This window comes from Ambystoma mexicanum, chromosome 5p, assembly GCF_040938575.1.
Source record: "Ambystoma mexicanum isolate Mex_15411 chromosome 5p, UKY_AmexF1_1, whole genome shotgun sequence".
NCBI lineage: Eukaryota > Metazoa > Chordata > Amphibia > Caudata > Ambystomatidae > Ambystoma > Ambystoma mexicanum.
This window is the reverse complement of record NC_090930.1, coordinates 484,111,001-484,123,483: the sequence shown is the minus strand read 5'-3', so window position 1 is coordinate 484,123,483 and position 12,483 is coordinate 484,111,001. Positions and strand designations below refer to the sequence as shown.

General features: G+C 48.9%; 1 protein-coding gene across 2 annotated transcripts in view; it reads left to right on the top strand.

Annotated features, from left to right (window-relative positions):
* The window catches only part of LOC138481032 (fibronectin type-III domain-containing protein 3a-like), a 2,755,868-nt gene that overhangs the window by 2,110,226 nt on the left and 633,159 nt on the right, over positions 1-12,483 (top strand). For both annotated transcript variants that reach the window (XM_069612893.1, XM_069612892.1), the window contains one exon: positions 9,638-9,787. In XM_069612893.1, the coding sequence (XP_069468994.1) occupies positions 9,638-9,787 (150 nt within the window). The remainder of the gene's footprint in view (positions 1-9,637; positions 9,788-12,483) is intronic.

Below are 12,483 nucleotides of genomic sequence, written 5' to 3'. Positions count from 1 at the left end.
TTTTAAATATCTATATTAGACCTCTTTGTAACCTACTGGAGTCAGATGGGGTCACGTTTACCAACTATGCTGATGATACCCAGTTGATCCTAGAAATTGATGGGATCATGGGAATGACACCAAGAACTTGACCACAATTCTTGAAGTAATAGAGCATTGGATGACAGAGAACTGGCTCTGCCTCAATAAATCTAAAGCCGAATTGTTATTATTTGGGAGCCCAGGGGCTAGAGCATTTTCATATCAAAGACTCTGTCATTACGGTTGTTAGGGAGAATTCTCTGTAAAGGTCAATTTCCCAAACCTAGTGAGTCCCCCAGCAGCTTTGCTGGATTTTTGGGGTTTATTTTTTTTCTCCTGCTAAAAGTGAGACTCTTTTCCTCCCACTCTTAGACATGATTTCAGGTGTTCCTTTGACTTTGTATGTGCTATGGGGTCCTTTTCACCATAGGGTTTCATGTGTTTTTTGATATGTTGGTTACACAGCACCCTCTGTGCAGTAACCCAGGGGTGTCGTAGCGACCCCCAAACATAGACTCCATACCCTGGGACTGGCTACTGTCTCCCAGGGCATGTAAAGTCACCATTGCCTTTACTAGTCTCAAATTGTGAACAGAACCAGTACAAACCATCATATTGTGGACGTACTGGTCGGGGCAATTCGATTGCCCCGGGGTCTGTTGTTCGAGGAGGCACTGTCCAGTCCCCCCCCCGACCGAGTTTTGGCTGGTGGCAGTGGATACTACTTTTTATATTCAACCACGAATATATTCCCTTGGGACATTCCCATTGTTCGAGGCTACCACTTTTTAAAAATAGCCTCGAACATACCGCCGGTTTATTAAATTAATATAAATTCACCGGTTGGTATTTCTTGCTGAAACTTGGTTCCAAAATGGCATTTGTGTTTGCTTCTGTGACTCCAACCCAAGTTGAGCCCTTTGTTCCACTTTTTGGCGGGCTTCTCCACAGAAGCCTCCAAAAGTGGTGCCACTCTGTCTGAGTACCACAGGGGGTGTGGGAGGGGGTTTAGGCACCCTGGACTGAGGTGCCTCGGCAACTCAAGTCGCACTCTTGTGCGATTGGCCCATAGCATGTTTGAGTGACAGCTAGGCTGAATGAATGGGGGTTTGCTGCATAAAAGCAGGGCTTTGGGGACTGGAACTTCAGACGTCGCCACAGGACCTAAAGAATCTGAGGAGGGAGAAGCCGAGCCGACCTACGACGACACCACCGGTGTGGCCCTGCTGAACCGTCTCACCACTTTTCCCGACGACAGAGGAGATCTCCAGCCCGGAGAGTCTTCTTCCTTTGACTGGTGGGGATAACCAGTTTGCCCGTCTTTTCGACTTCCTGGACCATCTCGTGGACACCTTGCCCGTGCCAAGCACCCCGGCAACCGGAATACCACGGTTTACCACTACCAAGAAGAAAAAGGTGGTACCTTGTAACCGGGAAACTTCGCGGCTGGTTTCTTCCCTGGCAGTGCAACGACCTTCAGCTTTCCTCCACGTCGAGACCTCCTCTTCCTCTGGACGAAACACCGACTTGCACCCGCTGCCAGGAACTGCCCCCGCTGGAGCGTTCTTCCCATTTTCAGGTACTGTGTCCCGCCTGGCTTCCCTTGCGACAGATCGTTCGGGGTGACAGTAAATCCTCAACCTTCTATCCTGGGTTAGCCTGTGGCCTGTTAACTAACTTTTCGTGACTTGATCTCAATCTTTTGTGAACTATTTACAAAGACTCTTTGGGCATAACCCCACTGTGTGATCCTGGACACATTTCGCTTGCTCTCTCTAAGAGTGGGCCTGGCATTTGAACTTCCTTGCTCTACAGTAGACTTTTGCCTAACCTGCCTCACTGTGGTTCTTTGAAAAGTATTGAGATTTGTGTGCTTTCATAACTCTGCCTTTTTCCCTCCCTTTTTAAATAACTTATTAGAGTTCCATCTTATGTTAAGCGCTCACCTCTGTCTGAAAATAAGTGGTGTTTCTCATTAAGACTTGTCTAATAAGTAATCAGGGTTGTATATATATAATAGTGACTGTGTGTTGAATTTACTTACCTCTTTGTGTGCTAGTGTAATTTACAAGTGTGTCTTTAAATAAGTAATTATATACTTTTACACCAGAGCTCTGGTCAGTGTTTGCTTGTGCTACTGTATCTCTGTACCTATTGTGTATACTCTATATACTGCCCAACTCATCTTGAGAGAAGTCTGACTGCTCAACCACAGCTACCAGGTACATCTGGGTGGTACAGACTGCTACCAATTGGGTTTACTGCCAATCACCTGTAGTCCTAAATCTTTTGCAGTGGTCCCTAAGGGAACTGCACAGGTTTCTGCCTAACAACGGTGGCGGACAAAGTAAAGACCCTAGGGATATTCTTTAACACAGACATCAGTACTGAGGCACAGACCAGTTACACGGTAAAACATTGCAACTATTACCCGAAACTGATGAGGAATATTAAACCGCTTATCTCCGAAGAGAACTGTGCCTCGATTGGTAGAGCCATTACCTTATCGCAAATTGATTATTACAACTCCCTGTTTATTGGGCGAAGAAAAATTGCATTGTCCATAAATGCCTTTATGGTAATGCCCCAAACTATCTAAAGACCTGTGCGTTTTCCTATATTCCCAACCGGGCTCTAAGATCGGCCAACTTGGGAACAATTAAATCGCTGAGGTTTAGAAAGGCCGCAGAGTTTGGTAGAGCCTTCCCTACGAGGGTTGCACAGATGTGGAATAGGCTCCCATGCCCACTTCGACTGGAAAAAAAATTCAATATTTTTTGTGCTCACTTGAAAACATTACTGTTTAAAATGGGTAAATAAGCATGGAAAGCTCCACATTATATGTTTTGTCCCATCTATTGAATGTCATTCTAGTGTTTTTGGGCGTCCTGATGCCGAAGGGTTCCCAACGCTATATAAGCAAAAAAATAATAATAATAAATGCGTACAGAGATGGTGATGACTTGGTGGATCTTGCAAGATGCAAGTGGCCTGGATATTTTTTTTTTATATATTTTTTATTTTTTATAACCAACACACCAAACATTACAACTTAGAGGACATTTACATTCAAGTCTGTTGCGATATAGTCATACATCAAACATTACGGTCCTCCCCCACCCTCCCCTTTACCTCGAGCCCCTATTTCCCTGCCGCCCGCCAGAATATCCAATTGTGCTCTCGCATCTCCTGCGCAGAGTCCCTGTCGGGATTCGCCTTGGGGGTGCCTGCTAGTGTAGACACCAGTTGCCACCATTCAATGAAGAGTCCCACTTCTTCCTCCCCACCCCTGCTGATTGTTTCGTACCAGACTGTCATTTCTGCGTCTGCCCATTTTAGGAGGTCCGTCCACCACGCCTCTATTCTGGGGCGCTGGGCAGCCTTCCAGCACATTGCGATTCTTAGTTTGGCCAAAATGTAGGCTAGGTCCTTCATTTTACTAACATGCGTCAGGTTACGCTGTCTGGCAAACACCCCTAGCAAACATGTCCATACTGATTCCACCTCCAATGTGATCCCTTTCTCCGCCAGGCGCAACTTGATCTCTGTCCAAAATCTGCCCACCTCCGGGCAAGCCCAGAACATATGTATTAGCCCTGCTTCTGCCTCTCCACATCCCAGACACTTTTGCGCCGCTGGGTTCCCTAACTGGGCAATCCTACCGGGGGTCATAAATGCCCTATGGGTGACATAGAGCTGTATCTGCTGAAGCCTTGCGTTGCGAGACACCTTCTTGTGGTACCTCTGAACTCTGTTCCATTGTCCATCTAGTAGAGATTCTCCCACCTCATCCTCCCAATCCCGTCTCAGTTGCAACACCGCCTTACCCACCCTGGACATCAGTAATTTGTATATGCGGGACACCTCATGCCCACCCTCCGAGATATCATACATTGTCTCGATAGCCATATCCGGTTGCTCTGATAACTCTTACACAGACCATCTGTCCAACACCAGTTTACCAGTTTAATAATTCTAGTATGGGTAATGTGTTGGCCTGCATGCACCCCGGTGTCTTCCATCAGCCTACTGAAATCTAGTGCCTCGCCCTCTTGCCATACATCCCCGAGGGTCACAAGTCCCGTTGCTTCCCAGTATTTACTGACCACTATTATCAAATGCGGGTCCTCTCAGCATACCACTACCAGCGGCACCTGTGGGGAGCACGGGGTCGGGATTCCCACCAGATGCCACATTTTGTTCCAGATTTCCCAACCCAGTGTTAGGAGCTTTGCCCTTCCCTGCACCTTAGCTTTGGGCAACCACACCACCTCCCTCAAAAAATAAGGGGCCGAGTCCATATACAGCAGCCTGGTCTCCTCAGACAGCCACCTTGTCACGTACTGAAGTTGTCCTGCCAGATAATATAGCTCAAAGTTCGGTAAATTTATGCCCCCTTTGTCGCTCGGGTTTTGTAACATGAAGCCACCCTGTTTCTGGTATTGTGCCAGATGAAGCCCCTACATAAACTGCGAGTTTCCCGAAAAACCGTCTGGGGAGCATACATGGAATATTCACAAAGAAGTGCAACAGTCTCGGCAGGACCACCATCTTAAGCAGCGCCACCCTACCCATCATGGCTAAGGGGAGCCTAGACCAGAAACCCATACTGTTCTTGCTACCTGCTACTGCCCACTCCGTGTTGTGTTTGTATTCGTCCTCCACCGAGTGGTATATATCAATGCCTAGATACCTAAAGGTCCTGGTCTGCCAGGGTATCGGCAAGACCGGCAAGTCTTCCACTGGGACCCTTCTATATCTTCCCAAGGGGAAAAAGCTCGATTTCCTGGGGTTCACCGCTATGCCCGAGAGGGTGGCATAATGTTCCATCACCTCCAGGACAAATTGCAAGTTTTCCCCTAGGAAGCGCAGGTATAACAGGATGTCATCTGCATACAGCGAGGTGAGGTGCATCCCTCCCTTTGTGGGGATGCCAATCTCCCCATACTGTTGTCTGAGGCAGATCTCCAGCGGTTCCAGAGCAAGGATATACAACATGGGCAACCATGGACGACCCTGTCACATGCCCCTGCTGAGCTGCCATTTGTCTGAGATCATGGCGCCAGTTTTAACCCTAGCGATTGGGGAGCTATAAATCATTTTGACCCACCTCCGGTACCCTGACACCATGCCATACTCCCTCAGCGCCGCCAGCAGCCACGGCCACCTCACCGAATCAAAGGCCTTAATTGCATCCAACAAGACTACCGCTATTTTGCCCTGGACTTTCTCAGTTTGCTCGATTATGTGGTGGAGTCTCCTATGGTTGTCCGTTATTTTCCTTCCTGGTACGTACCCTGTTTGATCGGTGTGGACCAGTTTCCCTATGACGCGTTTAAGCCTGTTTGCTAACACGGCAGTAAGGATCTTGCTATCCTGGTTAAGCATGGACAAGGGTCGGTAAGAGCCTCAATCCGAGCCTGGCTTGCCTGGTTTCAAGAGTGGGATTATTACCGCCTCCCTCTGGGACATCGGCAACTCCCCTTGTTCATATGCCTCATTTAACATGGCGAGCAGCGGGGGGGATCACCTCCTGCTTCTATGTTTTATAAAAGTCACTCGGGAGCCCATCTGACCCTGGGGCCTTACACATGGGTAGGTGCTGTACCACCATCTCTAGTTCTTCAAAAGTGATTGGGGCATCAAAGTCCTCCCACTCCTGATCACTAAGCTTAGGTAGTCCTATATCCTCCAGGGTTTCCCCGAGTCTCTCGCCCCATCTCCTCCCCCATGTCCTCTTATAAGCGCCTGTAAAATCTGAGAAATCCCTCATTGACTCCTTCTTGGGTATCCCAGGTCTGGCCATCTTCGTCCTTTATCTCCCTAATCACTGAACGCGGCGTTTCGTTCTTGTAAAGCCACGCCAGCAACCTGCCCGGTTTATCTCCTCCCGCATGTTGCCTCTCAATGTACTTTATGTAATTTAACTTGCAGAGCCTGTCCCAATGCCCACTGCTAGCCTGCTGGAGTAGGGCCACCCTTGCCATATCTTCCTGTGAAGTACATCCCATCCTTATTATCTCTTCAAGCTCTCTCTCTGACTCCTGTAGCTCCCGCTCTATGCTCTCTTGGATATGGCCACGCCCCGCACCACTACTTTAAATGCCACCCATAGTGTGCCCTCCGACTGCACGCTGCCAGTGTTAATATCAAAATATTCAGTTATGGCCTCCCTTAGGTCCTCTCGAAATCCCGAATCCTGCAAAGCCTCAGCCCTGAGTTTCCACGTCGGGATTCTCACCCTCGGGGGCCGATGCTTCCACTCCACCACCAGGGGGGAGTGGTCCGAGAGCACTCTGGCCTTGTATTCCGAACCTTTCATTTCCCCGGCTATTCCCGAGGATACAAACATGTAATCCAATCTAGTGTACAAGTTATGGGGGGCCGAATAGTGCTAATACTGCCTGTCCCGCAGGTGCAGCAACCTCCAAATGTCATCTAGATCAAAATCCCTCAGTAGGGCCGTTAGTGCCTTCGCCGCAGGGGTGGGTCTCTCAAATTTCTTATCGGACCTGTCCATCTTGGGATCTATTGTACAGTTAAAGTCGCCTCCCCAGATGGTAGCGCAGCCCATTAGGGGGCTAATGTTGTCATATAGGGCCCTGTAGTAGGCCGCTATGTCCTGTTTGGGAGCATATGTGTTCACTATGTTGACCTCCCTATTCTCCAACATCCCCCGCACCACTAGCATTCTCCCATCCGGGTCTGGCGTGGATTGAAGCAGCTGGAAAGGTACATGAGGTGCTACCCACGTGACCACCCCCCTTCCATTGTAGGCTGCTTCATCTTGGATTTGAGCAATTTGGATGCCGTCCTGCCGTCTGGCATTCCCGTAATTACAGGCAAGGCCTACTGGCCCCTTTTCGCGATGCCGTAGATCGAGTATGCCCGCAATCTTGCCGGCCGGCCAACGGGCTAGCCGTATATTGGGGGCCCGGTATTGGCCCCTGCCTCACTCCAGTCCCGGATGGGTGCCGCTTCCTTATGTGCAACCGCTCTGGGGCCCCTCGGGAGTATCCTATGTCGTCTGCTTCAGGTCCACAGGGCGCTTGTGCGACGCCAGTTCCATGGAGCGCACGTGCACTCCCGTTTCCGATGACCACCTGTATAAGCAGCAGGGGCGTCCACTCCTCCGGGTTCCCCAGCAGTGCAGGTTGGGCTCTTCACGATTATCCTCTAAGCCGCCATCTCGGCCGACCAGGGACGCTGTCCCTCAGGATGCTCAGCGAGGCCTCCTCCTCAGTCCTTCCATTACTTTGTTCGGAGTAAGAGTCGACAGATATTACGGATGAAAGCCTGCAGATCGAACCCCTACTGCCCTTTAACCTGGCATTCGAAGCGCCAGTTTTTGTTATGGGCGAAGCTGGCCTTCGTTCCTACTGCCGACCGGGATCTGGCCAAGAAGCACAGAGCAGTCCCTTCGAATATACTCTTCCTGTCTGCTCATGCCGCCCTGCAAGCTTTGTCCAGGCAGCCGCAGCAAACCTGAAGTCTTTGCCTTCTTTGTCCCCGGACCAAGAGAGAAAGAGACTGGATGTCTGGGAAACAAAGGCTTTTGGTTCAGGCAGTCTGGGCAGGAGATCCAGCAGTGCCCCCAGTGGGTTGGCCACATTTTCTCTTTATCGTTGGTCGGCAATCTTGGAGACTGCAGAGCCCCTCCCTGCAGGTGACATGGGGGGAGGGTTTTGAAGCCCTGGTATATGACAAGGAGACTTCACGCCAGATACTTCAATGAGGTCTGGGTACAGCAGACTGTGGCTAGTACAATGGCCACTGGAAAAGTGTTCAGGAGTTACTTGCGGCTGAGGACTTTAGGTTTTGCCGCCTATGTCCAAGCAAAGCCCCTGTGATTGCCGTTTGATGGCAACAATCTGTTAGGGTCGAAGGCAGATAAATCCTTCCAGATGTTTCAGGCTTTGAAGGTTGATTCCAAAGTCTGTGGGCCTGTCTGTTCAGTTGCAACAGGGTAAGGGTTTTCAACCCATCACCACTGGCTCGTCGAAAATCGCTCCCCAGACCAGGCAGTGGCACATCTGTTCCACACAGCTGGGGCTTCTCCCTAAACTTCAAGAAGTCTCTGGTTTCGTTGTCCCAATCCCTCTGATTTATCGGCATAGTTTTGTGCACTCTGATGGGCAGGGCCTTCCTGTCCGGGGATCGAGTTGCGAACATCTCTGAGATGGTCCATGTGCTACAATCTCAGGAGAAGGTTCCGGCCTCTGGTTTCCTGCACCTGATGGCCTCCTGCATTCATGTAGTGCCAGATGATTGGCTGTGCATGAGGCTGCTTCAGTGGCTTCTCAGTTGTCAGTGATCTCAGTTTCAGGGACATACCTTGGGCTTTCTTGAGAACTTAGGGAAGGCATCCCGAAACCTGGAGTGGTGGTCTCAAGACCACGTATTGAAGGTGACTGTTTCAATACCTCTGGCCCCAACTGACACTTTTCACAGATGTGTCCTGGAAGGCTGGGGCACTCAATTGCAAGATCTATCGATGAGCAACCTGCGGTCTCCATCAGAATGCCAAGAACACATCAAATAGCTGGAATTGAGAGCGATCAGGCTCACCCTCGTCGCCTTCCTTCAGTACGGAGCAGGACTATGCTGGTCAAGATGGACATGCATCTCTGCAAACTGAGTGGTGTGGGATCCTTGCCTCTGTGCAGTGAAGCAATGTGACCTTGGTCCTTGTCGCTGGACAGCATTGTGCGTACCTCTGACGGCACCTCATCTGGCTGGGAAGGAGAACATCATTGCAGATGCCTTGAGCAGTTGGAATCTGGCCTCCCACAAGTGGTAGCTCTGTCAGGAAGTTATGGAGGAGGTTTTCTCCCATTGGGGACCCCTCAGAAGGACCCCTGCTTCCAGTGCAAACAGGAAGTACAAGTAGTAATGCTTCAGGGAATTTCCTCGACAGGAATATCTGGGGGAGGCACTGGCACTTTAGTGGAATTTCCACTGGTCCTCCGCAGACTGCACCTGTTCAGGTCCACGATGAGCTTGATCGCTCCATACTGGGCCCAGATAACGTGATGCCCCGAGTTAATGGACAACAGACCTGCTCTCCCATTTGGGAGGAGTTCTCCACTAGGACCTCAGCAGCTTTAACCTTCATGCCTGGCTGCTAAAATGTTAAGTTATACAGAATGGGATTCATCAGACGTCTTTGACATGTTCCTCTCTCCCTGAAGGCCTGTCACTGAATCCACTGCTGCCTGGCAGTAGTGTATGTATTCGGCTTGGTGCCAGCAGAGGGATCTGGGTCTTTTTACAATCTACACAGCCTCGTTTTGAAACATTTTCTAAGAGCAGCTGCACGGGGCGATCTCCTACATTATGAATCAGTTGGAAAAACATCTGTCACAAAGAACATTACGTAGAGATAAGTAATTTGTTTGTGGGTGGCACAAATATTTGCATTTGGCTACCAAAATCATAGGTCATAAATGGGTGCAGGTAGTGCATATTAAACATTTTTTAAATGTTTATTTTTTCTGTATGAATGGATGTTTTTGCGGTTGTTTTTGACAAACCATTTTTGCTCTGTATTTCATTAAACGTTACAAGCACCTTATCAGAAAATTAATGCATCATATTTTATAATTGCATACTTTAGAGTCCATTTTGCAATGGTGCTGAAATTACAGACTACAGGCTGGAATGGGGCAGAACCGAGGGATGTATGCAGATAATTTATACTGGACCATTTCTAATTTATGAAGTAAAAGGCCTAACTCCAGCAACAACGTATTATTGCAGAGTACAGGTACGGCATGTTAAGGTATTTTTCTGTGCTTGTATTAGTTAATCTGCATTAATTGGTCAGACTCAAAGCATATTATATATTGTTTGAATTAACTGGGCCTTAATTTGGGCTTTATTTATTGATTTTCTTTTGAACTTGTTCCTGTTTATGGTAAATGTCAGAATATACTTTGTGGAAATCATTGATCATTATACTGTTTTACATTGGTTTATCTTGTTGGATCCATCTTTACTTGTGGAAGGGTAACCAGCTTTTAGAGCTTGTTAATATCAATGATAACCAGCTTTTTGCACTCCTCCTAACTTATTCGGTCTTTCAAAGTGTTCAAAGTGAATAATTGAAGCTCATCAAGTCCCATCTTGAGAGATGCAAGTTCGTAGCCTAACAAGGTGTTGTCATACTTAATTATTTTGGAATTCTGCTTCAGGTTAAAGCACAATGTTCTGGATGGTCCGTCCACCCCACCCTCTGGGCCTTGGCATTTCTTGGGATCAGGAAGAGACACTGGAGCAAGAAGGAGACTCGGGCAGGTTTCAAAAGTCATCAGGTTTTATTTCTTGCAACAGACCATACACAGGATACATCATCAGACACATCTCAGGATTCTTTTTTTTAAAACTTTTCTTTATTGGCATAGAAAGAGTACAGACTACTAACACAGTGTGCACCTCAGCTGGTAATGCAGTTACATGTATGACACTTCACATCTTGCGAATATCAAACCGGGAGCTGAGCTCTCATGCATACAATACAGAGTATTCAATTGGTAGCAGGGATTAACTCATCAGGTAGAGGTGATGATGCAAGTTCAGTGCGCTCCTTGTTGTTCAGGTAGCTGCAGAATTCTGACCATACGTTTTTGGGGCGGGAAGTCAATGGGAGCGTATTAATGTAGTCCTCCTCGCACACTTGAGTCCAGGTAAGGGCCTTTAGCCACATCTCGAATGATGGGGCAGAGCGGCGCTTCCAGCATTGTAGGATACATTTTTTAGCTACCATGGTAGCAACATTCAGAAACTTCCTAGCCTCAGGTTCGTCCCACACACCGAACAGAACAGCAAGAGGTGCAAGAGAGATTTGGGTCATTATTATTTCAGATAACGCTGCAATAATGGCCTCCCAGTACGGGCCCAGGGCCTCACAGGACCAAAACATGTGTATGTGATCGGCAGCAGTGGATTTGCATCTAGGGCACGACTGAGCCTGGCCAGGTGTGAACCGTCCCACCCTGTGCGGCGTGTAGTATAGGCGGTTTAGGAGTTTATATTGCATGCATCTATATCTGGCGTTGAGGGAGGTTTTACGTGTGTGTAAACACATCTTGTTCCGCAATACATCTGAAAGGGGGACGCCCAGTTCATCACTCCACAAGTCACGCGCCGGTTGCAATGCCTTATTAATGCTAGCCATTTGTGATTTATATAACGATGGAGTTATGCCTCTAGCCCCAGCCGAGTTAGCTATATATTGCATTTCGGGGGAGTCTGGGGGCTCATCTGGGTGGGAGGGCCACCAAGCCCGAATTGCTGCTCTTAACCTGAAGTACTGCAGCATTTCGAGTGCCGAGCCGGAGTGACCGGGTCTCCACGTCTGCGGGGTAATAAACTTCCCATCAGGGAAAAGGTCGGTCAACACTCTATTAGGAGTTTATCATAAGTAGGGCTGAGACCCGGGAACTGCCAGATGGGCAGCCATTTGTAGTATGGGTGGTGGCCGGTGTTTGCCTGCAGTAATCGCTTCCAAGCCAAGATTGTGGCCGCTACGGGGTCGGCAGGGGCATCATCTCGGAATGTGTGGTGTAGAATAAGGGATAGAGGGTTGATTTCCTCACATGCCAGTTTCTCTAGTTTCACATGTGGGGGAGGGTCTGTAAATGTATACCAGTGTGAGGCATGTTGTGCTTGTGCGGCAGTCCAGTACTTTGTGAAGTCCGGGGCAGTGAAGCCCCCCTTCTCATAAGGGAGAGTCATATGCTGCCACTTTTTCCTCACCGCTCCCGCATGCCACAGAAAGCGGGCGCAGGCCGCGTGGAGGTCCTTGAAGTATCGCCTTCCGGGCCAGATCGGCACGTTCACGAAGATGTAAAGCAACTTAGGGACAATAACCATTTTAATCAGAGAAAGCCTGCCCGACAGCGGCAGACCACGCCATTTCGACAACCGGGATTCCATCAGGTGCGCCGCAGCTGTATAATTGTCAGCTATCAATGATGGCCTACCGAGGGAAACCCGCACTCCAAGGTAACCGATGCCTTCAGGCGACCAACGAAGGGGGAACTCGCAATCCGGTCGGGGGGTCGCCACCGTGAGTGGGAAGATGTCGGACTTAGTATAGTTGATTGTGAAGCCTGAGAATGTGCCTATTTTAATTATATCTCGGAGAATGGGGTCTAAGTGAGCAGCTGGGTCTCTGATGTATAGGAGTACATCATCTGCATACAATGAGATGATCTTTGGGGTGTCTTGCATACGTATGCCTTTCCGAGCATGTTTGTCCCGGACACTGTCGGCCATAGGTTCGATAGCAAGTGCGAAAAGTATTGGGGAGAACGGGCAACCCTGGCGAGTGCCTCTATACAGCGCAAAGGGGGGGGAGACTTTAGAGTTGATAAGAACTCTAGCCACCGGGTCTGTGTATTACAGCTTAATGTATGATATAATTCACGGGCCAATTCCCATTTTGTGGAGAACTGCCCA